At 36.6% G+C, this 23,440-nt stretch overlaps 4 protein-coding genes across 6 annotated transcripts; all 4 read right to left on the bottom strand.

Annotated features, from left to right (window-relative positions):
* Positions 1-704: 704 nt before the first annotated feature.
* LOC106313830 (U-box domain-containing protein 34-like) lies at positions 705-6,921 on the bottom strand. 2 transcript variants are annotated; one of them, XM_013751748.1, is made up of 9 exons: positions 6,330-6,921; positions 6,119-6,240; positions 5,932-6,047; positions 4,591-4,706; positions 4,200-4,519; positions 3,991-4,098; positions 3,475-3,903; positions 1,517-2,266; positions 705-1,251 (listed from the first exon to the last, which is right to left on the bottom strand). In XM_013751748.1, exons 1-9 carry the CDS (start codon positions 6,526-6,528, stop codon positions 1,036-1,038), a joined length of 2,376 nt encoding a protein of 791 aa, XP_013607202.1. In that variant the 5' UTR covers positions 6,529-6,921; the 3' UTR covers positions 705-1,035. The 2 variants fall into 2 exon arrangements, with proteins under 2 accessions (XP_013607202.1, XP_013607203.1); XM_013751749.1 differs by having other exon boundaries at positions 3,991-4,092.
* A 202-nt stretch (positions 6,922-7,123) lies between these two features.
* Positions 7,124-9,903, bottom strand: LOC106313003 (lycopene epsilon cyclase, chloroplastic). The gene is made up of 10 exons (XM_013750718.1): positions 9,447-9,903; positions 9,115-9,292; positions 8,901-9,036; positions 8,698-8,808; positions 8,521-8,623; positions 8,284-8,427; positions 8,093-8,200; positions 7,793-8,012; positions 7,578-7,710; positions 7,124-7,489 (listed from the first exon to the last, which is right to left on the bottom strand). Exons 1-10 carry the CDS (start codon positions 9,744-9,746, stop codon positions 7,324-7,326), a joined length of 1,599 nt encoding a protein of 532 aa, XP_013606172.1. The 5' UTR covers positions 9,747-9,903; the 3' UTR covers positions 7,124-7,323.
* An 834-nt stretch (positions 9,904-10,737) lies between these two features.
* Positions 10,738-12,543, bottom strand: LOC106319104 (glycylpeptide N-tetradecanoyltransferase 1). The gene is made up of 2 exons (XM_013757339.1): positions 12,346-12,543; positions 10,738-12,160 (listed from the first exon to the last, which is right to left on the bottom strand). Exon 2 carries the CDS (start codon positions 12,155-12,157, stop codon positions 10,883-10,885), a length of 1,275 nt encoding a protein of 424 aa, XP_013612793.1. The 5' UTR covers positions 12,158-12,160; positions 12,346-12,543; the 3' UTR covers positions 10,738-10,882.
* Positions 12,544-17,487: 4,944 nt separating this feature from the next.
* On the bottom strand, positions 17,488-20,926 carry LOC106313341 (casein kinase I isoform delta-like). Of its 2 annotated transcripts, none has more exons than XM_013751137.1 (13): positions 20,563-20,926; positions 20,445-20,485; positions 20,162-20,231; positions 19,920-20,068; positions 19,738-19,833; positions 19,565-19,635; positions 19,423-19,484; positions 19,280-19,343; positions 19,114-19,198; positions 18,921-19,047; positions 18,700-18,849; positions 18,519-18,601; positions 17,488-17,860 (listed from the first exon to the last, which is right to left on the bottom strand). In XM_013751137.1, exons 1-13 carry the CDS (start codon positions 20,636-20,638, stop codon positions 17,642-17,644), a joined length of 1,293 nt encoding a protein of 430 aa, XP_013606591.1. In that variant the 5' UTR covers positions 20,639-20,926; the 3' UTR covers positions 17,488-17,641. The 2 variants fall into 2 exon arrangements, with proteins under 2 accessions (XP_013606591.1, XP_013606590.1); XM_013751136.1 differs by having other exon boundaries at positions 18,519-18,610; positions 20,563-20,924.
* Positions 20,927-23,440: the final 2,514 nt, after the last annotated feature.

Below are 23,440 nucleotides of genomic sequence, written 5' to 3'. Positions count from 1 at the left end.
TGCAAAGTGTGTGGGTTGCAAAGTGTGTGGGTTGATAAGGCAGTGGGTAGATGTTAATGTGTTGCATCATATTGAGACATCTGAACGCGAACTTTCTCCTTCTTTTTTTTTTTAGAATGTTAAATTAATTCAACAAAAAAAATTGTTTACAACTAAAGTTGCTTGCTCCAGAGATGTTTTCAAAATAAATTAGCTTTACATCACAATAGATTATCTAAAACAGAACCATGTTGCCATGGCCTTTTGATAAACTGAGTTTTCGCGGTGGACTCACGATGGTTCATGCTTGATATACGCTTTCGAATCTGTTTGTGATTTAGGGTCGGTTCTGAGATTTTGGAGGCATGTGGCTGTGTTTATGTAAAAGAAATTTTTTTACAAATTTTAGAGTCTAAATTTTTTTTTTTGGAAATCTATTCGTATGTAATATTTTTCAAAAAAATTGGGGGCACGAGACAAATGTATCACTTAGCATGGTACAGGGCCGGCTCCTGCTTGTCAATGAGCTTTATCAGAAGTTGACCCTCTCTTTCACTTCATTCGTCTTATCTTCACCTATTGTATTCTTCCAATAATAAACCTTATTAGAGGTCGCGTCGTTGATTTATGCTCACCACACCAATTTGTTAAGTTCAAAACCACAAAACATCTCTAAACTTAAACCCACACACTCAAAAGCGAACAAATAAAACAGTCCACAATCCAACTGAAATTCCACTCCAATAATGAAAACGAAGATCCATAACAAAAATGATGCTAAAAGAGTTACGATCTCATAACGATCGTACTGAAGGTCTCATGAAGACACCACAGATTTACAACATTCAGCATAAAACCTCAAAACGCAATACATAAAATCTTATATATAAAACAAAACCTATGCTCTCTTAATAGTCTTTGCTCCTCTTGTCTTCTTCCGAAAATAAACCTTATGGAACGAGAATCATACACCACACCCGATTTAAACAAGTTCAGGGTATTTAGTACTATATACAAATTCGATTATTAAATGCATATATATATATATATATGTGATCAAGAGGAGCCAAGAGTAGTGGAGAGGTCTAAGCCTGAACGAGATCGCCACTCTTGTATAGCCGATTTGAGAGTATGGTTAGGTGTGAGATCGCAATGTCTGAGCCGATTTTTAGTCACGGGAGACACATTTTGATTGTTCTGAATCCAAGCTTTTATCGCTTTTCCTTCGTACGTGAATCCATCTGCTGCTATTTGTGGATCTTCCATTATTTCCTGCAATCAAAAACATTGTGTTAAAAAACCCGAACCATTAAGTATTGTGTTTGTTCAAGTGTTCTAAAAAATTGGTTTATGAGTTCGCCTAGTTGGCAAATTGGATCTGAATAAAAAAAAAATTTTCAAAATAAAAAAATAGTCAGCTTTCGGAAAATCGATATAGAAGTCCGCCTAAATAATAATCTTATATAAGGGTCCAACCACCTCCTAGTGATTTATTGAACATTGGTTTGTTGTGAAAGAGAGTCCACTATTTGTTTACCTTAAGAATTGGACAGTAATAATGACTTGGTGGTCGTGCTTTAGCTTGTTCAGTCTTGAGTTTACTCTTAGCAGATTCAAGAATCCGTTTGAGCGCAGGCAAGACTTGTGTATCAAGATCCGGTCTGTCTCTGCATTTGAGCTGCGAACACTGTATTGCTATACGAGCTAGTTCTTCAGCTTCAGCCAGGGGCCATTCTCTGACTGATCCATCTAACATATCACCAAAACAGCCTCTCTTCACCGCGTCCTCGGCACAGAAAAGAAGACCGTTGGGATGTCTAGCGGTTAAAAGCTGAAGAACTATGATTCCAAAAGCATAAAGATCTGATTTCGGTCTGAATGTGCCGGTTCTTTGGTACTCAGGGTCTAGGTAGTAGAGTGTACCGGCGATAGTCGAGTTTCGATAAACCGTGACACTCTCTCGTGCCTCCTCTGATATGAGTTTGGCGAGTCCAACGTCGCCTATTTTGCTAACGAAGTTTTTGTCTAAGAGAATGTTGCCTGGTTTGAGATCACGGTGGACGATGGGCTCTGGTTTTGAGTTGTGGAGGAATGCTAACCCACAAGCAGTTTCGTAGATGATTTTGAATCTGATGAACCATGGGAGAGATGGTTTACCTTTCTTGCGAGAGATGTGAGCATCTAAGCTACCGTTGTCCATGTACTCATAAACAAGGCAACCGTTATCAGGACAAGCACCGAGGAGAAGAACCACATGAGGATGTCTAAGCTGGCTTAAGACAGAGATCTGCAAAGTATATAACTGGAGAGTTAAAAAAAAACTCATGTTGTTATTACAACATTTGTTAAATTATAATTTATAGTGGGGTTCCAACTAAAAATCAATGTGGAATAAGTGGACCATAACCGTTATACATCTATACTATTAAAATAGAAGTCATGACTTATTTTATGTGTGATTTTTTATTTGGATCATCCTTGAAAAAATTATTAAATTTTACATAACTTAATTTTAATATATTTTAATATCTTTATTTTTATTTGAAATACTAATAAATATCTTAAAGAAATGTCTAACAAAATCTTTCAAATATCTTTTAGAATCTTTTTAAAATATATTTTCAAAATTAGTTGATTAAAATTTTAATTATCAAAAAGTAGAATTAAAGACTAAATTTTAGTTTAATTTTGATTGTAAAAAAATTAATAATTATATAAAATACTTTTAATAATATTTTAATGATAATAACAATTTTAAATTGATTTAATTTTCAAAATTAAATTTAAGAAGTATTTTAAAGGGTTTTTAAAAATAAATATTCATTTCTATTTCTAATTTAAAAATAAAAATTCTTATTTATTTAGCAAAAAAAAAATGATTTATTTCATATGTGATTTTTTAATTTAGACCACTTAAAAGTCTCACCTTCAAATGTTTTTACTATGTAATAAAACTAATTTACACCTTTTTTCATAGATGAAACATTTAATATTTATTCATATCGTATATATAAAATTTTACTCTACTATTATTAACGTCTGTGTATTCTCTTAAGTTAAAAAACAATTCGGTTTATTATTTAAACATCTATACTAAATTGGTTTAATTAATAACTATATACCAAATTTTCTATTATGTAAGTTCAACTTAATTTAGTTTCCACATATGTTTCAAATTTAGAATAAAACAAAAATTATGTAAATCAATATTGTTACATAATAATGTTTTCAAAATAAATTTTGTTACAAAAATAAAAAAATATAAATTTTATAATAATAATATTATACGCCACACAAATATTATTATAAATTAGATAATATATAACACAAAATTGTATTAATTTATTGATATATTGTATTGCATATTCTAAAATATTTTACTATTAAAGAAAACCCGCACGGTCGTGCGGGTCATGATGTAGTATTAGTTAATTAGTTATCCAACTACTGACTTGGGACTTTTATTTATTAACAACATTACTTAGTAGATTTTACCTCTCTTAAGAATTCTTGTTTCTTCTCGATTGTGTCAGGTCTGCGAACCTTAAGTGCTACTGGAGTGTGATCAACGCTGCATTTGTATACTTTCCCGTATCCTCCTTCGCCTATTATTTTACTCAAAGAGAAGTTATCTGTAGCTGCAACTATCTCTTCTTTCGTGTACTTTCTGTATCGACTGTCACTCAATAAGAGCTGGTCCATGACTTGCTGTTTCTTTAAGGCCTGCTGGAGTGCATTTAGTTCGGCTAGTTTCCTATCGCAGAACTCTTTTGCTAGCATTGATTTCGCTTCTTCGATCTCTTTCACGGCTTTTAGATGCTTTTGTTTCTCTTTTTCTGCCTCTTTTCTCAGCATTTCTTCCTTTTCCAGAGCTGATATGACCCTTTTGGTGTCTTTGATACATTCATAGGAAAGAGACTGCACCTGAGATCCCCAATGTGGTTTTGGTTTAGTCTTAATAATCCAAATAAAGACAAAACACAAGTTTTATGTACAATAACACTAGTGAACCTGTGTTTGTTTATGAACTAGCTCTTCACGAGCTTGCTTGTACATGCAAAGAGTGGTTTGTACTTGTTTCCTTAGCTGCGCTATCTCATACATAACATTTGACTGCCACTACAGGAATTTGAGATCAAAATCATAACATTTTACATAAAATAAACCAACGGAAAAAAGTTGGTAGAATTAGCTAAATATCAAATGCTTTAGTACTTTACCTTGGGTGTATTCATGTTTGCTCCAGGATTCAACTGCATGTTACTAGTGGAAACAATATTATGTCCAAGTATAGAGCGGACTTGTTCGTCATGGCCCAAACGGATACCAGTTGAAGCCTGTGCAGGAGAAAACACTCGAGAGGCTTGATGACTAGGCGGCAAAGAAACGGGCCTTCGAATCTGATTCCTGGCTGGTGATGGTGACATGTATGAAGCAGCTAAGCCTGTCTTATCCGAGCATGTACGGTTGAATGGATCTGTATGAGCTTCTGCTCTTTTGGGTGTACGGAAACTATATGATGAATCTGATGAAAGTTTCACTGCAGAAACAAGATTTATCATATTTTAAATTTACATTATATATCACTAAAAGTGAAATTATTATATATACCTGGAGATAACTGATTGGTTGATTTGGTCAGTACTCGATCTTTGGCAATAACATATACTTCACATGTCTCTGGAGCTTCCCCTAGTACCATTAATGGCATTTCTTGTCCTTTTTTCCTGCCATAACGTCGTCTTTATTACAGGAGATGTTCATGCAAATATACAAACCGAGACAAACGGTAATAAAGATTTCTCATTATGAACAAGGAGGAGTTGATCTATTGCCCAAAACTGTTGGATCATTTAATAAAAGTTTAATACTCTATTTGGTTTAAAAAAAAAAAAATTTTTACCATTTTGTTTTCTTGTTACATAGCAAGTAATGTTTTACCATTTTAATGCAACTTATACTTAGTTTCAGCTGAAATTAATTGTAAAATGCATTGATTTAATAAATAAATTTATTTATCTCAAATATGAAAGATCATTGGTTAAACTGATGAAATTAATAAAAGCATAAATGTATTTCAATCATTTTTTAATATGTGCGAAAATTTACAAAATGACGATCTTTATAAAACACAGAGAGAAGTCAGTCATAGGTTATACGGGCTTTCGGGTCCATAACTAGGCCTGGGCATTTTAACCTGGACCCGAAGACTCGAACCGGAACCGATCCAAAAATACCCGACCCGAAACCGAACCGAAAATTTACAAGTATCTTTTGGGTCTAAATATTTTTTACCCGAAGGAACCAGAACCGAAAGGAACCGACCCGAATAGATCCGAACCCGAAAAGAACCGACCCGAATAGACCCGACCCGATAAGAACCGATACCCGACTTAAAAACATGTATATCTAAAACTATGATGTTTTTGTGTTCTATTTTATATATATTATTTTATGATTCAGTTGAAATATCTTTTGTTAACAACATTTGTTATTATTTTTTTAACATTTTTTAAGTAATATAAAGCTTTAAAATGTAAAATTTAGAGTTTAAAAATGTTTTATTTTAAGTATTAATAGTTTCTTTTAAGTTATTTTGTAAAATTGTAGATATATATGACAAATATCAACTAAATTTGATGGAATTGAATATGTCATGTTCTTTTCAGATCCTAAATACCCGAACCCGACCTGATCCGATATAGAGTCGAAAAATTACGGATATTTTATGGGTATTTTAATTATAGACCCGAGCCGACCCGGACCCGAGAAGAACCGACCCGAACCCGAACCAAAAGTTTCTAAGTACCTATTGGGTCTAAATATTTAAGACCCGAAAGACCTGGACCCGAAAAGAACTGGCCCGAACCCGACCCGAAGACCCGAACGCCAGGCCTATCCATAACCTTCTAGTCATTCAAAAAAAAAGTTTTTCCATTATGGAAACAATACCTTGTGAGGAAACTTGGAGAACATGAGCCAATTACTAAACACTCAACCTCACTGTCTGATATGTACTTCAAAAGCGCCTTTGCAGGATCATCATTTTCCAGCAATAGAGTCTCAACCTAATAACCAGTAAAAATTTCATGAGACTAAAAAGCTCAAAACTTCGTATGAATATTCTGGAGAAACTCACTTTGATTGATCCGCAGATCTTATTAAATGGCACAAAGACCTCTTCGAATTCTTTTCTCAAATCTTGTTTGTACATGGACACAACACTCTCTTCCAAGTCCTCCACTGGAATCTTCGATCCAGCTTCCAACCAAACAAAACAAAACAAAAAATTTACGTTGAAAGTTACGGTGGAAATGAATGTGAAAATGAAGTCAACGAGATGAACTTACAAGGAGATGGAATAGTGGTGACGGTAGGCATGACGTGAACTAGAACTAACCGATCAATATGGGGAAGGAGATTGTCGACGGCCCAACGAACAGCGCGACGGCTAGCAGCTCCTCCAACGGTGTCGCCGATGGATCCTTTAACGGCGACCGATATGGACGAATAATCCGAAAGAGCTCCGTCGAACACGTTCGACATCATCACCAAGAAACTTCTTTCTCGATCAAGAAGACCATTTGGTTTGGTCTTGTATTTATTGACTCGTGATAGTTGAAACAAATAATCCTTAAAACTATACAACAAAACTCAGCTGACAACTGTTATTATGTCTTTTGCCACTCCTTTCTCTTAATTTAAAAGTTATATAGTATATTAAAATGATTTTTAAATTATAATTTTCATAGAAATTATTTTAGTTGCTCAAGGAAACAAAAATTATAGTAACAAATAAACCGATGGGCGGTCTATCATACACGAATCACGCCGTCACGCCCTTTCACGATTCTTCTAATCAAAAGAGACGGTGAGGGATTGAAATCTAAGGAAATGTTTTATAAAGAGGTGAGTATATTGCTTGTTATTAAGATTATGTTATGTGATGCTACCGATTATATTCTTGCTCTCAGAGTCTCAGTTCGTGACTTGTTGCAAATTGTGTATAAATAAATGATTTAAGACGGCACAGACACACCACTTGCAATATTTCACTATGCAATAGTCCCGGTGTTTCCGATTATACTTTTACACAAAAATTGAAGTGAGAGTGTATATAGATTACCGAGTATTTGCACTAATGTAACAACGAGAATGGATCGTATTTAAATAAAATGGCAATTCTAAAATCCACAAAGACTATCCTTCTCTCAATCTTTTAAGGCACGCACCTTTGTGAATAATAGATTCTATAAACGTTTGTTACAAATTTTCCTAGTAACCCACATGCCATTCGTCGATGGATTATTCATATATATAAAAACCCAAGAGTGGAGGAGAGAATCATACTTTAAGATAGGTTTTAATCATGGTTGCTCCGGTTGGATCAGAGATAAGATGATTGATGAGACCTTTTCTCAAGTTGTTTGGTGCAATGATGAACATGTAGAAAGCAAACAGAACGAGGTCTCCTGATGTTAATGTTGATCCTAGAAACCCTCTCCACATCCTGAGCAAAAGAAAACAAAAACATCACTTTCTTGATTTTTCCGTACATTGTTTGTTAACTGAATCAAGAATATCAGTCGATGGCTTACCATTTTGGAAGGCGGAAGAAAGTGTGGAAGAAGCATCTAATGCCTTCGATGTCGAGTTGAACTATGAGCGCAAGGCCAAAGAGAAAGAATGCTCTTTGTCGTTTCCTTTCTGGTGGCCATAAAGTATCCCAAGCTGGCACAGAATAACAAGCTCACAAGTTTTTATAAATTGTCTGAAAGATGTGAACTCAATGGTGGTTTATATAGAGCCTCACCTTGTCTTGAAATATTGGTGTTGATGTGTCTGGTGAAGGAAGTAGTGGTCTCATGTTTTAGTATATTAGCGATGACTGATGCGTATTTTGGAGCTTCAGACAAAGATCTCACAACTGAATAGCCTGTTGCAGGATGAACCATGCTAGCTGCAGCACCAAAGGCGAGATTCTTTTGTTCCGTGTTTGGCAAGGAACCACCTACTGGGATATAAGACCATTCCTGTATAGTTTATCCCAACAAAGAAGTTTTTTTATTGTTGCTCAACAAGGGAAGCTCTACTTTTGTTTGTATAGGTTTACCTCTTCGTAAGTCTTTAGTATTCGGATTCCGAGTGTCTCTAATCTCAACAAGAGCTTCTTTTTAAGCAAATCAAAGGGCATGACATCTTTTGAAGCAAGACATGTCTCCTGCAAAGAAACTCCAGCTAATAATAATAAGCAATAGACTTTTAGTGCTAAAAATGATTAAAACAGAAGAAGAGAGAAGGAACCTCAAAGAAGACTCTGGTCTTTGTCATAGGCATGGCGTAGAGAAACGTTGGATATTCAGCTTCTAAGCTCCGGATTTTCTCGTTTGTATAATCTCTGTAATCCATGAACACCATCTGCTCTGGATCATATGGACTCTTTTCCACCTACAAAGAGTTTTCAAACTGAGATTAATACAAAATTTCTTGCAGGAATATGTGTATTAATTACTCTGGAATATCATAATTTGATTACTATACCTCAACCTCCAAGCCGTAAGCAGTTTGGACACAGACTCTAGGCCCTCCAACTTCGTATTGCAAGAGCTTCCCAGAAGCTGCTCCAGAAGCAACAGTGGCAAGCCTGCATTTGTCTAGAATGTCGGAACCATTGACACTGTACCCAAGCACGTTTTTGTTAAACTTAAGAAAGAGTACCTGCACGGAACAAGGGTGTTTTGTTCACAGGAAACAAGCCTAAGGCCATCAGGAGCTTCTGTTATGCTCTCAACTTTGGAGCTAAGATACGAGACACCTGACTCCACACACCTATCAGAAAATCAATTGTCAGGAGATGAACAGTAGTAACTCTAGTGAAATGTCTCTCTCGATCTGAAGAATGGGAGCATTTTTTTAATTACCTCCTCAAGAACTCCTCGTGAAGTAAACGTCGACTAACTCTTCCATAAGCACGACCAATGGTAATAGGATTGTCATCGTCCAGATACACAAGGGTATCTCTCCAAACATGCTCAATACATTTTTGCAAGCCAAGATCTGGAAAGTGTAAAACAATAAACACAAAATAGTTTTATTATAATATGACCATGGAGATAGTAACTGCTAGATCATTACCGTTGAACTCATCTTCCCAAACACCGTAGTTGTTAGTGAAAGGAAGGTCAGGACCAATCAGTCCAACTTTAAGTCCTAACTTAGCTGATTCAGCCGCCAAGGCTAAACCAGCAGGACCACACCCAATAACCACTAGGTCCAAAGCACCACCACCTTCACCAGTTGATATAGGAGGTAACTGTTATATTAAAAAAAACACACACACACACACACAATCAATAAGACAAAAGCTTCAAAACTCAGACGTGAACTGTCTGAAGCAAATGTAAGATCAAAGGAGATGGATAGTTCGTTATCTTCGCAAACAAGTCAACGGCAAAACGTTGACTTACCTTATCAACAAGCTTAGACTGTTCATCCATGTCTTTGTTCTGCTGCATTTGAACGTATAGAATCTCCGAACCACCAGCCTTCACGAAGTCTTCCTTGTCGGCGAAGTCCTCTCTCACCGCCACGCAACTCTCTATACCGGAACCTGCTCCGCCGCCGCTAGCTTTGACTCTACACAAACCGCACCGGAGATTACTAAAGCTGTATCTATTAACCACGGGATAGTTTTTACGCGAAGAACTCCAGGACGGAAAATCTGTGACCGCCGTTGCAGCGAGATTGCGAGCACCAACACACTCCATAGTAGTATAATTCTACTCAGAAAAAAAACCGTAATTTAAATAAATAAAAATCTTCTGCGCGGAGACGAAAACCTCTCAGACCATTGTTCCTTGCTTTTTTCTTTGGTAAATATTTTCTTTTTTTTGTTTTGTAATCAATAAATGTTTCAGCGTTGAAGACGAGAGGACGATAAGGAAGGAGGATAGAATTAGAACCGCTGCTTATGACCTGACTCTTTCCTCCACGTGTAATTCTTTGATTGGTGTTAAGTAATGAAGAGTAGAACGTTCTTCGTTTACCAAAGACACGTTTAAGTTTTTGATTGGCTATCACAATTCAAAGTACAACAACGTCGTGTATGGTTTTGCGTCCGTTACTTATGGGCTGTACGAACGGGCCTTGTGTTTGAAAGCATGAATCGAGTTAAATCTCACTTCTCTTCTCTGTTTGTTTTTAAATGTTTTTTTGAGCTTTTAGTTCAAATGTTACAGATATTCGAGCTGTAATCCATCCATTCAATATTAATATCTTCACTAAGACATGTGAGACTCTGACAAGCCACGATAGTCATGAAAAATAAACAAAAAGAAGAAACATAATTTTCACTTCAACAACGTACTTGAAGATGTGATTCAGTTACAAGCCACGACAGTCATGCCAAACAAAGAAGAAACATAGAGTTCACATCAACAACATATCTACTCAAAAGACAATCCTAAACAAAGATGGCATAAAATGTTCATTGTCTCGGAGATTACTTGCGCTTAATGTGAGTTTCTTAAGAATTGTTAGACTTCTCTTAAATGTAACTCACGAGTTTCAGTTCACATACACTGCCACGAGCATTAAAATCTTAACATAGTCTACAATTATCTAGTCACACTGTCCAGTGATAATCACGAGATATAGAGGTATATCTACGTTGACTTTACTGTCAGTGCCAAGTCTCTTTTTTTATCTGTCACACAAGTGAAATGCACACAGCTACTACACAAGTAACACTAATCAGACTTCTGGAAAACTCCAATTCGCATTGCCAAAAGAATTCAACCGCAGTTTCAGTAATCCCAAGAGATAAATAGTTCAGACAAAAGAAGAACAAAAACGAAAAACCAAACTTAAGTTTAATAACACCAAACGCAAGTTATCGAGGAGCTTATAAGAGAACAAGCCCAAGTTCCGAGGGCTTCAACGCGCTTCTCAAACGGTAATTATAGAGATAGTAGTGAAGCTGACCATCTCCCGGACCAAACTTCAACTCTTTCAAGAAGCTCTCGTTGTGCATCACATCCAGGGCGTTGAACACGTCAAACCCCTTGTGCTTAGACACGATCAGCGCATCATTCATCAGCTGGAGGAACGACGTCTGTGTGGCAACATTGTAGTAGGAATAAGCAGCTTTCAGCGTCGTGTAGTTCGGGTTACCGAGGATGGTCGACGGGAGGGTGTAGAAGCTGCAGAAATCAGTAACATCATGAGTCTCAGGGCTTTCAACCAAGTAACTGTCCACAACATCTTCCCTCGGGAGTAACCAATGCTCAACATCGTTCTCATCAAAGTCAGTCGCCACTCCAAACTGGCTAAGGTAGTTCCTCAGCAACCGCGTGACAGCAGGGACATCAAGCAGTTCCATTTTCCTGAACCCAGGAGTGACGGGCGCCTCAGGTAACTTGTAGAGTTTAATGGTTCTGCTCATCGTCATCCTCGCACCAAGTCTCGAAAACCCAACATCGATCAGCTTCTTCGGGTTGAGCGACCTGTGCCAGTACTGACACGTGGTGATCGGCGTAGGAAGCACAACACCTGCAGTATAAGCAGCCTGCCAGATATTCTCCAAGTGCACCCTTCTCGTCACCTCCTTGATCATAACAGGCGCAAGCCTCTTAGACCTAAGCTTCTTGTGAACGCACAAGAAATTGATCTCAGCCATCTTAACAACCTCGTCACGCACCCTGATCCTCGCGGGGACGCCGCTAATGAAAGCCACAAGCTTCTTGTTAGTCTTGGCACGTACTCCAATATGCCAGCTCTGGTAATAGCCAGGGGGACGCAAGGCCCACCTGAGAAACTCCTTGGAGTAGTTGAACCTGAACATGTTCTCGTCGTCTTCGACGTAGTTGTTCCTGAGGAGGTTGTAGACCTCGGAGCAGATGTCGTCGGAGGCCATGTCGCAGGTGGTCCATTCGTAGACGGAAGGGAGGTTGTAGGGCTCTTGCTTGACCTCGGATAAGGGTGTAGCGGGCTCGATTGGGCCTTCCGGTAGGCTTGTGTCGCCGATGTCTTTGAACTGGCCCACGGGCTGAGTCTCCCAGAACTTGTGGGTTTTTGAGTCTGACATTGACTCTTGGAAGCGTCGGACTATGGTTTCGAGTGAGGTGGAGGAGGATTCGACGATTTGGTTCTCTTCGGGTGGTGGATTGTTGTCTGCCATTTCCTACAGTTAACAGAGTAACTTCAACGGCTAAGTTCCACGGAATCACTAATGCATTTCTATAAAACTGTTTCAATTTGTTATATCCATAAGTCTAACAAGCGAATCGCGCGCTCAAAACAATGAATCTAGGGAGATCGAGCGCAGATCTTACGGTATTACGATCAAAGGGAAGAAAGAAGACTTACTGATTTTTCTCGAAGCGGAAGAACCTTCGTAGATTCTCACCGATTACAGATCCTCCGAGTATGAGCTATCAGATCTCTGGGATGATTTCTCGGATCAGGAGGAGTCTAGGAGATTCGGGTTCGAGGACGGAGTAAGCTCTTGTGAGAGGAGGAAAGAATAAAGGAAGGACGAAGGCGTGAGGTTATGGCCAATGGGGGCCGGATAGAATCTTTTAATTCTAAGCTTATTGCATTTTGCACCCTATATATTCGTTTTTTTTTATTTTGATTTACCCACCTTCTTTATCAATGGTCTTGTTATTTGTCTTCAATTAATACAATCACTAAAAGTCTCATCTCTTACACACATGAACAGTTAAAAGGCATTAAAACTTCAGATTAATTAAAAATGGAAAAATTGACTTTTAATTCCTGAATATTCGAAAATAAGCCAAAAAAACCATGAACTCCGAAACGCGCCATTTAAAACATGAATTCTTAGTCAAACACGAATAAATCGTGAACTTTCTTTGACCAAGCCTTTTTAATAGCAATACTAATCTCCCGTTAAGTTTCGTTCAACAGACGTTTAGTCAATAAACGACGTCGTTTTGCCGAAAAGAAAAACCCCTAATCTAAACCCGAAAATCCCCAATTCACCTGTCTCAAATCCCTAGTTTCTCACCCTTCATCTTTTTCTCTGAAACATTGACCAAGGATCCGAAGAGGAGAGAAAATTTTCATTTTCGACGATGCGGTTGCATATTAGAGGAAGGGTCGAGTAGAGTCGAAGGTGAGAGATCCGAAAATGTCAGAGACGAAAATATCAGAGATGAGGCTATTGAAGCCGTCAGAGAGAAAGAGGTTCCAGCTGAAGTGACTGTAGTTGATACTATCGACAATGGAGGAAATAATGGAGGAAACAATGGAGGAAATGGAGAAGATGATTGTGAGCCTATTGTCGATGATGATGAAGATCAGTTAGAAGAGGAAGACGAGGCCAATGAATCAGAGTTGATGAAGAAGATTGTGCAGATTTAGGAGTTCACTTTGGAGATGTTGCTAGAGAACCAGAGGAAGCAAGTGATGCAGACAGCGGCGACGACATTTGGGACGAAGATATCATTCCCGATCCGTTATCATCTGATGACGACGAAGAAGCTGTGATTCGTAAGGAGACGCGTGCCAACACAGTCGACAGTGAAGAGTTCTTATACCTGGGAAAGACGTTCAACTGTGCTACTGATTTCTAGGTCGCATTGCTAAGGTACTCTCTACGGACTAGGTATGATATTAAGCTGTACAAGTCTTCAGCAAAACAGCTTGGTGCAAAATGTTCAGACAAAGAGACAAAGTTTCCATGGAGAGTGTATTGTTCTTATGAGAGGATGAAGCACAAAATGCAGATTAAAGTCTACATCAATGAGCATATATGTTTGAGATCAGGCTATTCAAAGATGCTAAAGAGGTCTTCAATTGCTTCAATCTTTGAAGAGAGATTAAGGATTAACCCGAAGTTCACCAAGAAAGAGATGGCTGATGAGATAAAGGGAAAGTTCAATTTGATTGTCACCGAAGAACAGTGTGCAAAAGCAAAGTCAAAGCTGTACCGGGAAAGAAAAGCTAGCCATGAAACACACTTCTCTCGCATATGGGATTATCAGGCATAGGTTGTGAGAACAAAGCATATTCTACGGTGGTGATTGAGACTTTTCCAGGAGCAACCCCAACAAGCAAGCAAAGGTTCGATCGCATGTATATTTGTTTTACAGCGCAAAGAGAAATTTGGATAGAGAGTTGTAGGGCTATCATTGGGTTAGATGGTGCCTTTTTGAAGTGAGATATCAAAGGTCATCTATTAGCTGCTGTGGGAAGAGATGGAGACAATAGAATTGTTCCAATCGCATGGGATGTGGTCGAGATTGAGAATAATATCAATTGAAAATGGTTTGTGAAGCTTCTCAAAGCTGATTTGGGACTGGAAAATGGTGGGAGGATCACCATAATCTCGGACAAGCAAAAGGTATGAACTAATTGAGTGATTTCTATATTGTTTGATCTTCAATAAACTAACAAAGATTGTGTATTTGTTTCTACAGGGACTGGTGAATGCTGTCAAAGAAGAGCTTTCAGAGGCTGAACACCGAATGTGTGCAAGACACATTTTGGTGAACTGGAAGAGAGACAGCAAAGATCCTCGACTAGAGATTCTGTTTTGGAAAATAGCACGTAGCTACACCGAAGGAGATTACAAAGAGAATCTGAAAGAGCTTCGGCTTTATAGTCCAGGTGCGCATGAGTCTCTACTTAGGACAAACCCTGTAGCATGGTCTAGGGCTTACTTTAGATTAGGCTCATGTTTTAATGACAACTTCAACAACCTTAGTGAATCTTTCAATAAGACCATTAAAGAAGCTAGAAAGAAACCTTTGCTTGAGTTGTTAGAAGATATAAGGAGACAGTGCATGGTCCGTAATGCCAAAAGAGCTATTGTAGCTTCACGGTTGAGGACAAGATTCACTAAGAGAGCGCATAAGGAAATAGAAGCTACTAAAGAGAAGTCTAAGGATTGCAAAAGGTATATTGCTTGTGGAGACTATAATGAGATAGATGATGGTGGTACTACGTATTCTGTGGATATGGGGGCTAGAACTTGCGGTTATATAAAGTGGCAATTGACAGGCATACTGTGTATCCATGCCTCATGTGTTATCATGGAGAAGAGATTGACATTCGGTGACTTTGTTTCAAACTACTACGTTGCTAACATGTGGGGTTTAACATACTCTTGTGGTATTAGACCTGTACAAGGCATGAAGTTGTGGCCTCAGCTGAATAGATTACCGGTCTTACCACCACCCCCATAGAATAGGGAACTGTGGTCGACCAAGCAACTATGAGAGAAAGAAAGGTCAAAATGAAGTTTCTTCATCAACAAAATTATCTCCAGAAAGGCGTGTGATGACATGTTCTAATTGTTTTGAAGAAGGCCACAACAAAGGTACATGCTCAAATGCAACTGTGGAGCCACCACCTAAAAGGCCAAGAGGACGCCCAAGACTTTATCCTCAGGTACATTTACATATCAAGCTATGACTTTACATAAAAAAAGCGAAGACTTAATTGTTCTTTTGTTTAGGTGGAACTATCACCATCACAAGGGATGTCTCAAGACCAATCACAAGAGATGCCTCAAGGATGACAAGTATGATGAGCTGTTTGTGATCAAGGAAGTCCCATTCTGTTTTATGTGTTATGTTTCAAATGTTGCTTTTGAACGCTTGGATGCTTTGTCCTTCTCTTTGTGTTATTGTGTTTTGGATTATGTGTGTTATGATAATGACTCTTGGATGTTTTGTATTTTTTTTTGTGTTATGGTGTTTTGGATGCTTTGTGTTATGGTAATGGCTCTTGATCATTTGTCTTTGTATTATCTAATTTGTTACAGGTCTTTCCGAAGGTCTCTAGACAAGTAAAGTTCAAGTTTCAAGCATAGTCTCTTACATTCTTTTGCTTCTTAAACATGTCTGACTGTAACTTCACTCGAATACATAACAACACAAACCGAAACTCATAGTCTCTTACATTCTTTTGCTTCTTAAACATAACAACACAAACTCAATCACTTTCCAAAAGCCATAATATCATACATACCATTCAAAGACAAAGTCATTTAACATTCATGTTTTCAAAAGAGAATAGATAAGCATAATACAACACAAACCATAACATACTTCATAAGACACATTAATAGAGCACATATGCACCAAATGCTACACTAATGACACAAGCATACACCACAAGATATTTGATAACAACTTTTTTCTTCTGGATTTCGATTTTGTTGTTCATAACAACTTCCATCAAGTCTTTAATCTCGGACTTCATTTTAGCAATCTCAGTCTCATGGACTTCAACTTTAGGCAATGCATCTTCAAGCTCTTCAAGCATCACTTCTTCCACTCATTTGAACAAGTGATCCTTAAAATGATGAAAATCAAGGTCACATTACACATAATGCTATCAATACAAACAAAATTCGCTTACCTCTCCTCTGGTTTCACAACGAAAGAAAGGACGTTTGGGATTGTCTTGGGTGCTTGATGTGAACTTCGTAATCCTTCCTCCACAGCCACAGTTCAAAGGAAATCCGCGGTTCATCTTGCTAGAGAAAGAGAGAGATGATGAAAGAGATGAGTTAGAGAGATGTTAGAGAAAGAGATGAAAGGTGAGAAACTAGGGATTTGAGAGAGGTGAATTGAGGATTTTCGGGTTTAGATTAGGGTTTTTTCTTTTCGACAAAACGACGTCGTTTATTGGCTAAACGTATGTTAAACAAAAATTAACGGGAGATTAGTATTGCTATTAAAAAGGCTTGGTCAAAGAAAGTTCACGATTTATTCGTGTTTGACTAGAAGTTCATGTTTTAAATGGCGTGTTTCAGAGTTCAGGGTTTTTCTTGTTTATTTTTGAAAGTTCAAAAATTAAAAGTCAATTTTTCCAATTAAAAATTGATTAGATGTTTATCCCAGTTGATAAGTTATACATAGATTTAATACATAGTCAACTTTAGCATATATTGCAATTGTTATTCAAGTATCTTTATAACAGAAACAAGAGAATTTTTTTTTTTTTTGAGAAGGCTTGAACAAGAGAAATTTTCTGGATAACTTTTTAATTTATTTTCACTAAAATATCTTCGGATAGTAAATTAACTAAAAAAATTCTTTTATTAAAGGATGAAAATACATTTATACATTAGGGTTAACTAATATAGAATTAAAGTTTAGAGTTAAAGGGGTTTAGAGTTTTGAAGATAGAGTTTCAAATTTTAAAAAATAAAAAATAAATATTAAAAAATTCAAAATAAAAATAACTATTTTGATTTTTTTTTTGAAAACTATTTTACGACAAAAACTTAAAAATGATTATCAGAGAGAATTGTCCAACAAACAATATAAATATAGAGAATATAAGTTGCTTGATTAATTAGTTCTCGAAGTTAATGGTCTTTTACTCTTTTTGATGGAAATTTCAGCTAGACAAAAACAAATAATATATGCTGAAAGTACATTTTCAAATCGCTAAAAGCTATAACTCGAATATACGATGGTTTCAAATCTCCTTCGTAGTAAAACAAAACAAATCCCAACAAAATGAATTTAGAAAAGATCAAAATCAAAATTATAAAGAAACAAAAAAATGTAACAAATTTTCTAGTTTCTCCAATATAGAGCCGAAAACTACATATAAATAATAACTTCTGAGTTCTGAACAAATAAACACGACATGTTTTTCTCTAACAGATGGATCATCATCAATGGTGGTGAAACCTTTCGCTGGAGACTTGAAGAGTCTCGATGCCTTTGATGGCAGAATCGTAATGTTTTCTGGTGGAAGAAGACCTCTTCCCTTCCGACGTTGTAACCACCGGTGTGTTTCTTAATCCGCTGCCCGTACGGGACCTCTGTAGCTCCTCCGATGTTAATCTCCTTGATGATCCTGCTGATTGCGCGAACACCGACGAGCTATGCATCTATTAATATATAATGAAAAATTAAATTATTTACTGGTCTTCAAAAGTAAGGAGTCCCTATTTATTTTCACACAAGAATATGATAATTTACAAAAAACAAAATCTCATCCAAAAAATAAAAATAATACATCAAATATGAAAAAGAACAAATCAGTTTTATACAAATTTTTGAAGTCCCCACTTACAGAAACGTCATTTACACCAACCCTAAAAATGAGATCTTATAAGGTAGTTTGTGGTTTGGTGCTAAAGAAAAAAAAGTAGTTTGTGGTTTATTAATTTTTTATTGATTTTCTCATTTGAAAACAGGTAATCGATTTGGTTAATTAGCTGAAATAAACCAATTCAGATGAATACTAAACCGGAATTTGATTTGGAATGCTGACAAATTTTGAAGTTTTTAAAATATGCTACATTAAGTAGATTTTTTTTTTTGTTAAAAAGAAATCAACATTTTCTAGACCCTAAAATGTCAATTTTCCAATAAAAATGTTTTTTTTTTTCAAAAATTAAGCCATATTATGTGGTTCTCTCAGTAACTTGACATTCCAAATGTTAAGAAAATGTTTTACAACTTGGATCAGTGAAGAGCTATTAGACTGCTAAAACTCTTAAGCTTTAGGGATCTAGAGAAAAAAAAGAGCAATTGTTTTCATACCATTGGGGCTCTCAAGTTGCCAGAGTTGTCAAGAGCACCAGACGTTCTCCTTCTTGATGAATCCATCGGTGGCCTTCCTCCTTCTTCCTCCCCTTCGAGTAAACGACAGAAACAATCAAACAAAAGCTTTACAACTTTCCAAGTTTTATAAGGCTTCAAACACTCAAACTGAAGTTCACACCTGCGTATCTATCCATGGTGGTCAATCCTGGAGGCAAAGCCGCACTTGTTCCAGCTGCAGGAGTTCCGAGGCCACGGGTTGGAGGAGCTGTCAGTTGTGACTGTTGGTACTTCAGTATGGTCCAGTCAAAGACATAATCGAACTGAAACCCTGCGGTAAAGAAAGTATGTAAGAAAGTGTGGATTTGGGAAGAAGAGGGAAAGAAAGAGAGCTTCAAAAACCTTCACGGATAAAGAGATCTCTGAATATTCTTTTGAGATAACCGTAATCCGGTTTGTCATCAAACCGAAGCGAGCGGCAGTAATGGAAGTAAGAAGCAAACTCTGATGGGTAGCCACGGCATAAAGACTGGAGAAAGATGAGCAAACTGTTGATAAAAAGTTTGAAATAAAAGGAATGTGAATGAAGTTTTACCTCAATGGAAGTAGAGACTTTCTTTTCGCTGATTCTCTCGTACTTTTGTTTCTTGGTTCCAGCTTTAAGTCCTTGCCATGGAAGACTAAACAGCAAATACATTCTATTAAGGAATGTGAAGAACAATGTGTAACAAGGAGGCATGTAGGTGGGGAATTAGACACACCTTCCTTTAAGGAAATACATGAGAATGTAACCAAGAGATTCGAGATCATCCCTTCGGCTTTGTTCTGTATGATAGGAAACAAAAAGGTAAATATAAGGAACATGAAGTATATATCTACAGCAGGTTGTTTTTGTGAAGCTTACCAATTCCCAAGTGAGTATTCATACTAGCATATCTTGCAGTTCCAGTGAGATTCTTATTTTCTCTAAAAGTTAGAAAACGGAAGCAGAGGTTAGAGAATTGTGCAGTAGGAAGAAGAAAGATTACAATCCAATCATATGTCACCTGTAAGGAATGTGCTGATGAGTAGTGTTATCCCTGTACTTCTTAGCAAGACCAAAGTCGATGATGTATACCTTTAGACATAAAGTTGAAATAAAGAGTCACTTCCCGAGATAATAACATTCAAAAAGTGAAATGAGAACAAAATCAAAGCATATATGTATGTGAAAGGAAACCTGGTTTGCGCGTCTTCCTAGCCCCATGAGGAAATTGTCTGGCTTGAGATCTCGGTGAAGGAAAGATTTAGAGTGGAAATACTCAACACGGTTTATCTGAATATAAGAGAATCAATCACTAAACAAGTCTCTAAAGGAATAAAGAGGAGAGAGAGAGAGAGAGAGAGAGAGAGAGATGGTACCATTTGATCAGCAAGCATGAGAACGGACTTGAGAGAAAGTTTCCTGCTACAGAAATTGAACAAGTCTTCAAGACTAGGGCCAAGTAAATCCATGACCAGCACATTGTAGTCACTTTCAACACCAAACCACTTGATATTTGGAACACCAGCTGCCATAATTAAAGAAGGTTCATCAGTAACTAACGACATGTGTATGAGAGAATAAAAAACAGAGATGGTTTTATCAGAGACGAAATGTTTACTTCCTCCCTGTAGAAGTTTGTATAACTTGGATTCGTAGAGCAGCTGTGGATGTTTTGTCTTTGCATTTTCCTGCAAGAAAATTACAAAGACAAGAACAAGATTAGACTTATAGTAGTACCACACTATCTTCAAAGTTGATTTAATTCAAGTAACTTGGTAAATGTTTTTAAAGCTCTAGCCAATGTACTTTATATAGTAAACAAGAGAGACATTGTCTCTATCTTCAGTTTAAACATTCACATGATGCCTAACAACACACACACACCAAAAACAAGAACTCACAAGCTTGATGGCGACTTCTTCGTTGGTTTGAATATGAGTACCTAAAAGAAACACCACCAATAATGTTAGCAAGGAGGTTCGAGAAAATCTCAAATGAGGGTAAAAAAAAAGGACGAACCGAGATGGATCTCTCCAAAAGAACCGCTTCCAATTTTCCTTCCCAGCCGAAACTTTTTTCCCACAAGATGCTCCATCGATGCCTCCTAAGCCCTAACTAGGATGATAATCTCAACTTTACCCTCTCTCTCTCTTTTCCAAGAAAGAAACTTTTAACACACCAGAATCAGCGCAAATCCGAATGAAATAAGGAAAGATCCCATTTTTCTGGGAAACTAGGGCTGAGAACAGAGAAACCCAGTTGTCATATATCTTCCTTCTCGCGATCTGGGAACAAAAGGAATGTCTCTCTCTCTTTCTTCACGCGAGGAGGAAAGGAAGCTTTCTTGATTGTTTTTGTTTCTCAAAGTTTGGGTCTTTTCCTTTTCTTTCCTTATTCTCAGCTCCCACGGTTCCAAATATCCCGGTTCTATTTAACCGGAAATCCGGTTAACAATGCTACATTTAATCATTTCCTTTTTCAAACAATACGTTTCGCTAACACCCCTCCTCTTATACTTCAATGAAAGGAGTAGATATAGGAGGATATTACCAATTTAAATTCTGAATTTCCAAATCGGTTCTTTCATTTTTGTTTCGGTTTACTTTGGGCAGCTGCTGAACGTACACATCACGCGTGTTTAAAACTAATTAAATATATTTTTTAATTAATTTGGACTGTCTACGAGAGAGAAATGGGTTACCAAGCGTGAGAGCTACGCGTGCCGTTGGTGACCGGTAAAAAGTCGTTTCTCACATGACCTCACTTCCTAGGTAATACAGTCAATGCTCGACAGACACCAAACGTAATCGGCACGTGATTCGTCTCTTCTCTCCGTATATCGACTTTACTGGTCTAAATTCTAATCATACGTTGTACGAGGAAGATATCTATATAATTGTACTCAGTGGTCGAAAATAAATAATTGTTCTCGAGTAGCAAAATAATCAAACCCTTAATAACCGTATAACTGTTACTTTACACGAGAAAATCGTTGATAAAAAGAATCTTGGAAAAATTGCCAAAACGGAACATAAAAACAACATAGTTGTCCCTATAGTATAAAACCATATTTGTCCATTTATTCTCCCTTTTATCCTTTCCATTTCTGAAATTTAATGAAATAAATAGTTTTATGAATCCAAAAAAATATTAAAAATATAAACAATTAATAAAACACCTATATACACAAACACATTTTTTTTTTTGGTTAAAAAACTTGATAAATAAAATTTTAAAATTACGTTCCACTAAAAGTAGAATTCGTCTTCTACGGAAAATGGGTTAGTAGAAAACGAATTCCAGAATAAACAAGTCCATCTACTTTTCTTAGAAGAAACAATCTAAAAATTATTAAAATTCTAAATATGGGGAATGCGAATTCTACTAATTGTAAAGATCGCTACTTTTCTTTTGAATGCAGTTTCTACTTTTATGAAGTATTCTAAAATTTCGGGTATGCGAAATCTAAACTTAACACGAACGTCTACAAAAAGCAGAAATTGTATTCAGAATTTTTGTCATGGTTCTAAATAATGTAGAAAATGTCTTCTACGGATAAAAACCAGTTTTTTTCGAAAATTAAGGAATTTTCGGTTAAGAAAATATTCTAAAGATATTCTATTTTCCTAAAACGTGTCCTGGTCGATTTTCTTTGTCAAAATATAAAAAAAAACGATTTTGGCTTTTCTTTTTCATCAATCTATGATTTTTCCATAGTTTGTCTTGTAATTTTCACAAGCTCTTGTTCTATAATGCCTATCTATACAATATGTGGTGTTTGAGAATTTAGTGCAAGCACGGGATGTGTATTTTCGGCTGATGATAAAGGGGATAGGCTACTGTTATTGGAATCAAGTTCTACCTTAGAGGATTTAAAAAGAACAGTTTTGGAGGATTTTAGAAACCAAATGCAATTGGGTTAGGGGGTATTTTTATATGTGTCGTGTGTTCTTTTAAAAAAAAATATATATTTTTACATTTTTTTCCTTCCTAAAACATTATGGAATTACCTTATTTTTTTTTTATCTTTTTCCATTAAAATTTTTAAAAATGGTTTTAATTTATGTTTAATTTGATTAAGGAAAAGTTAGTTTTGGGATTATGAAAAATATTATACTATAGGGACAACTTAGTGATGGTTTTATACCATAGGGACAACTATGTTGTTTTTTTGTTCTGTTTTGGCAATTTTTCCAAGAATCTTTGGGTTTTTCATTCCGCATTCTATATTTTATGACTATATATGATTAACATATTCTATGTGATTACATTAAAAGGCATTTGAACAAAAAATTACGAAAACGAAGCGGATGTTACAAGGTAATAAAAGGTTATTACAACCTAAAAAGAGTTATGTAAAATGGAGACAAGTTGTACCCCGTTAATGAACCACCCAAAGATCAGAGGTGACGAGAATCTCTATATTATAATAGAAAAGTTTTTTCTCTCTCCTAAGTTCACATCATCACTTCCTTTATTTACGGATCCACAAATCTTAATAATTTATTCTCATCGGCAAACACGAAATGATAAAATTCTTGATTATTTGTTGGATCTTTTAATTAATCGTTGTTTAGACTATGAATCGATTAGGTAAGATTTAATCTCCCCTACGACGCTACACCGTCACCATATGAAACATTGCACTCACTTTCTTTTCCATTTAACTCTTTATCTTCCCAGTCTCCCCGTCTCCTTTTCTTTACTATCAACAACTGAAGCGTTTACTATCCCTATAAATAGGTGAGGATTGAGCCTCGAATCCAACATCTCATACTCGCTATCTGAGTTTCCCTTCCGAAGAATCCTAAACCTCTCAATTGAAACTTGATGCTTCATATGCAATTTCCGAACAGCCTGCTGCTCACCACGCAACCATTGATGATCTCGCCTTCTC

Source organism: Brassica oleracea, chromosome C9, assembly GCF_000695525.1.
Source record: "Brassica oleracea var. oleracea cultivar TO1000 chromosome C9, BOL, whole genome shotgun sequence".
NCBI classification, from domain to species: Eukaryota; Viridiplantae; Streptophyta; class Magnoliopsida; order Brassicales; family Brassicaceae; genus Brassica; species Brassica oleracea.
This window is presented reverse-complemented; position numbering and strand designations above follow the sequence as displayed.

What these genes read in the sequence shown, in the direction of transcription:
- LOC106319104 (XM_013757339.1), bottom strand. Translation starts at nt 12,157, where the DNA reads ATGGCAGACAACAATCCACCACCCGAAGAGAACCAAATCGTCGAATCC.
- LOC106313830 (XM_013751748.1), bottom strand. Translation starts at nt 6,528, where the DNA reads ATGATGTCGAACGTGTTCGACGGAGCTCTTTCGGATTATTCGTCCATA. An exon ending in TCTCCAAGTTTCCTCACAAG is followed by an intron (nt 4,707 to 5,931) that starts GTATTGTTTCCA and finishes ACGTTATGGCAG; the next exon opens with GAAAAAAGGACAAGAAATGC. An exon ending in AACCAATCAGTTATCTCCAG is followed by an intron (nt 4,520 to 4,590) that starts GTATATATAATA and finishes TTGTTTCTGCAG; the next exon opens with TGAAACTTTCATCAGATTCA.
- LOC106313341 (XM_013751136.1), bottom strand. Translation starts at nt 20,638, where the DNA reads ATGGAGCATCTTGTGGGAAAAAAGTTTCGGCTGGGAAGGAAAATTGGA. An exon ending in AAGTCTCTACTTCCATTGAG is followed by an intron (nt 19,048 to 19,113) that starts GTAAAACTTCAT and finishes ATCTTTCTCCAG; the next exon opens with TCTTTATGCCGTGGCTACCC. An exon ending in AGATCTCTTTATCCGTGAAG is followed by an intron (nt 18,850 to 18,920) that starts GTTTTTGAAGCT and finishes TCTTTACCGCAG; the next exon opens with GGTTTCAGTTCGATTATGTC.
- LOC106313003 (XM_013750718.1), bottom strand. Translation starts at nt 9,746, where the DNA reads ATGGAGTGTGTTGGTGCTCGCAATCTCGCTGCAACGGCGGTCACAGAT. An exon ending in CACGAGGAGTTCTTGAGGAG is followed by an intron (nt 8,809 to 8,900) that starts GTAATTAAAAAA and finishes ATTTTCTGATAG; the next exon opens with GTGTGTGGAGTCAGGTGTCT. An exon ending in AACACCCTTGTTCCGTGCAG is followed by an intron (nt 8,624 to 8,697) that starts GTACTCTTTCTT and finishes AGACAAATGCAG; the next exon opens with GCTTGCCACTGTTGCTTCTG.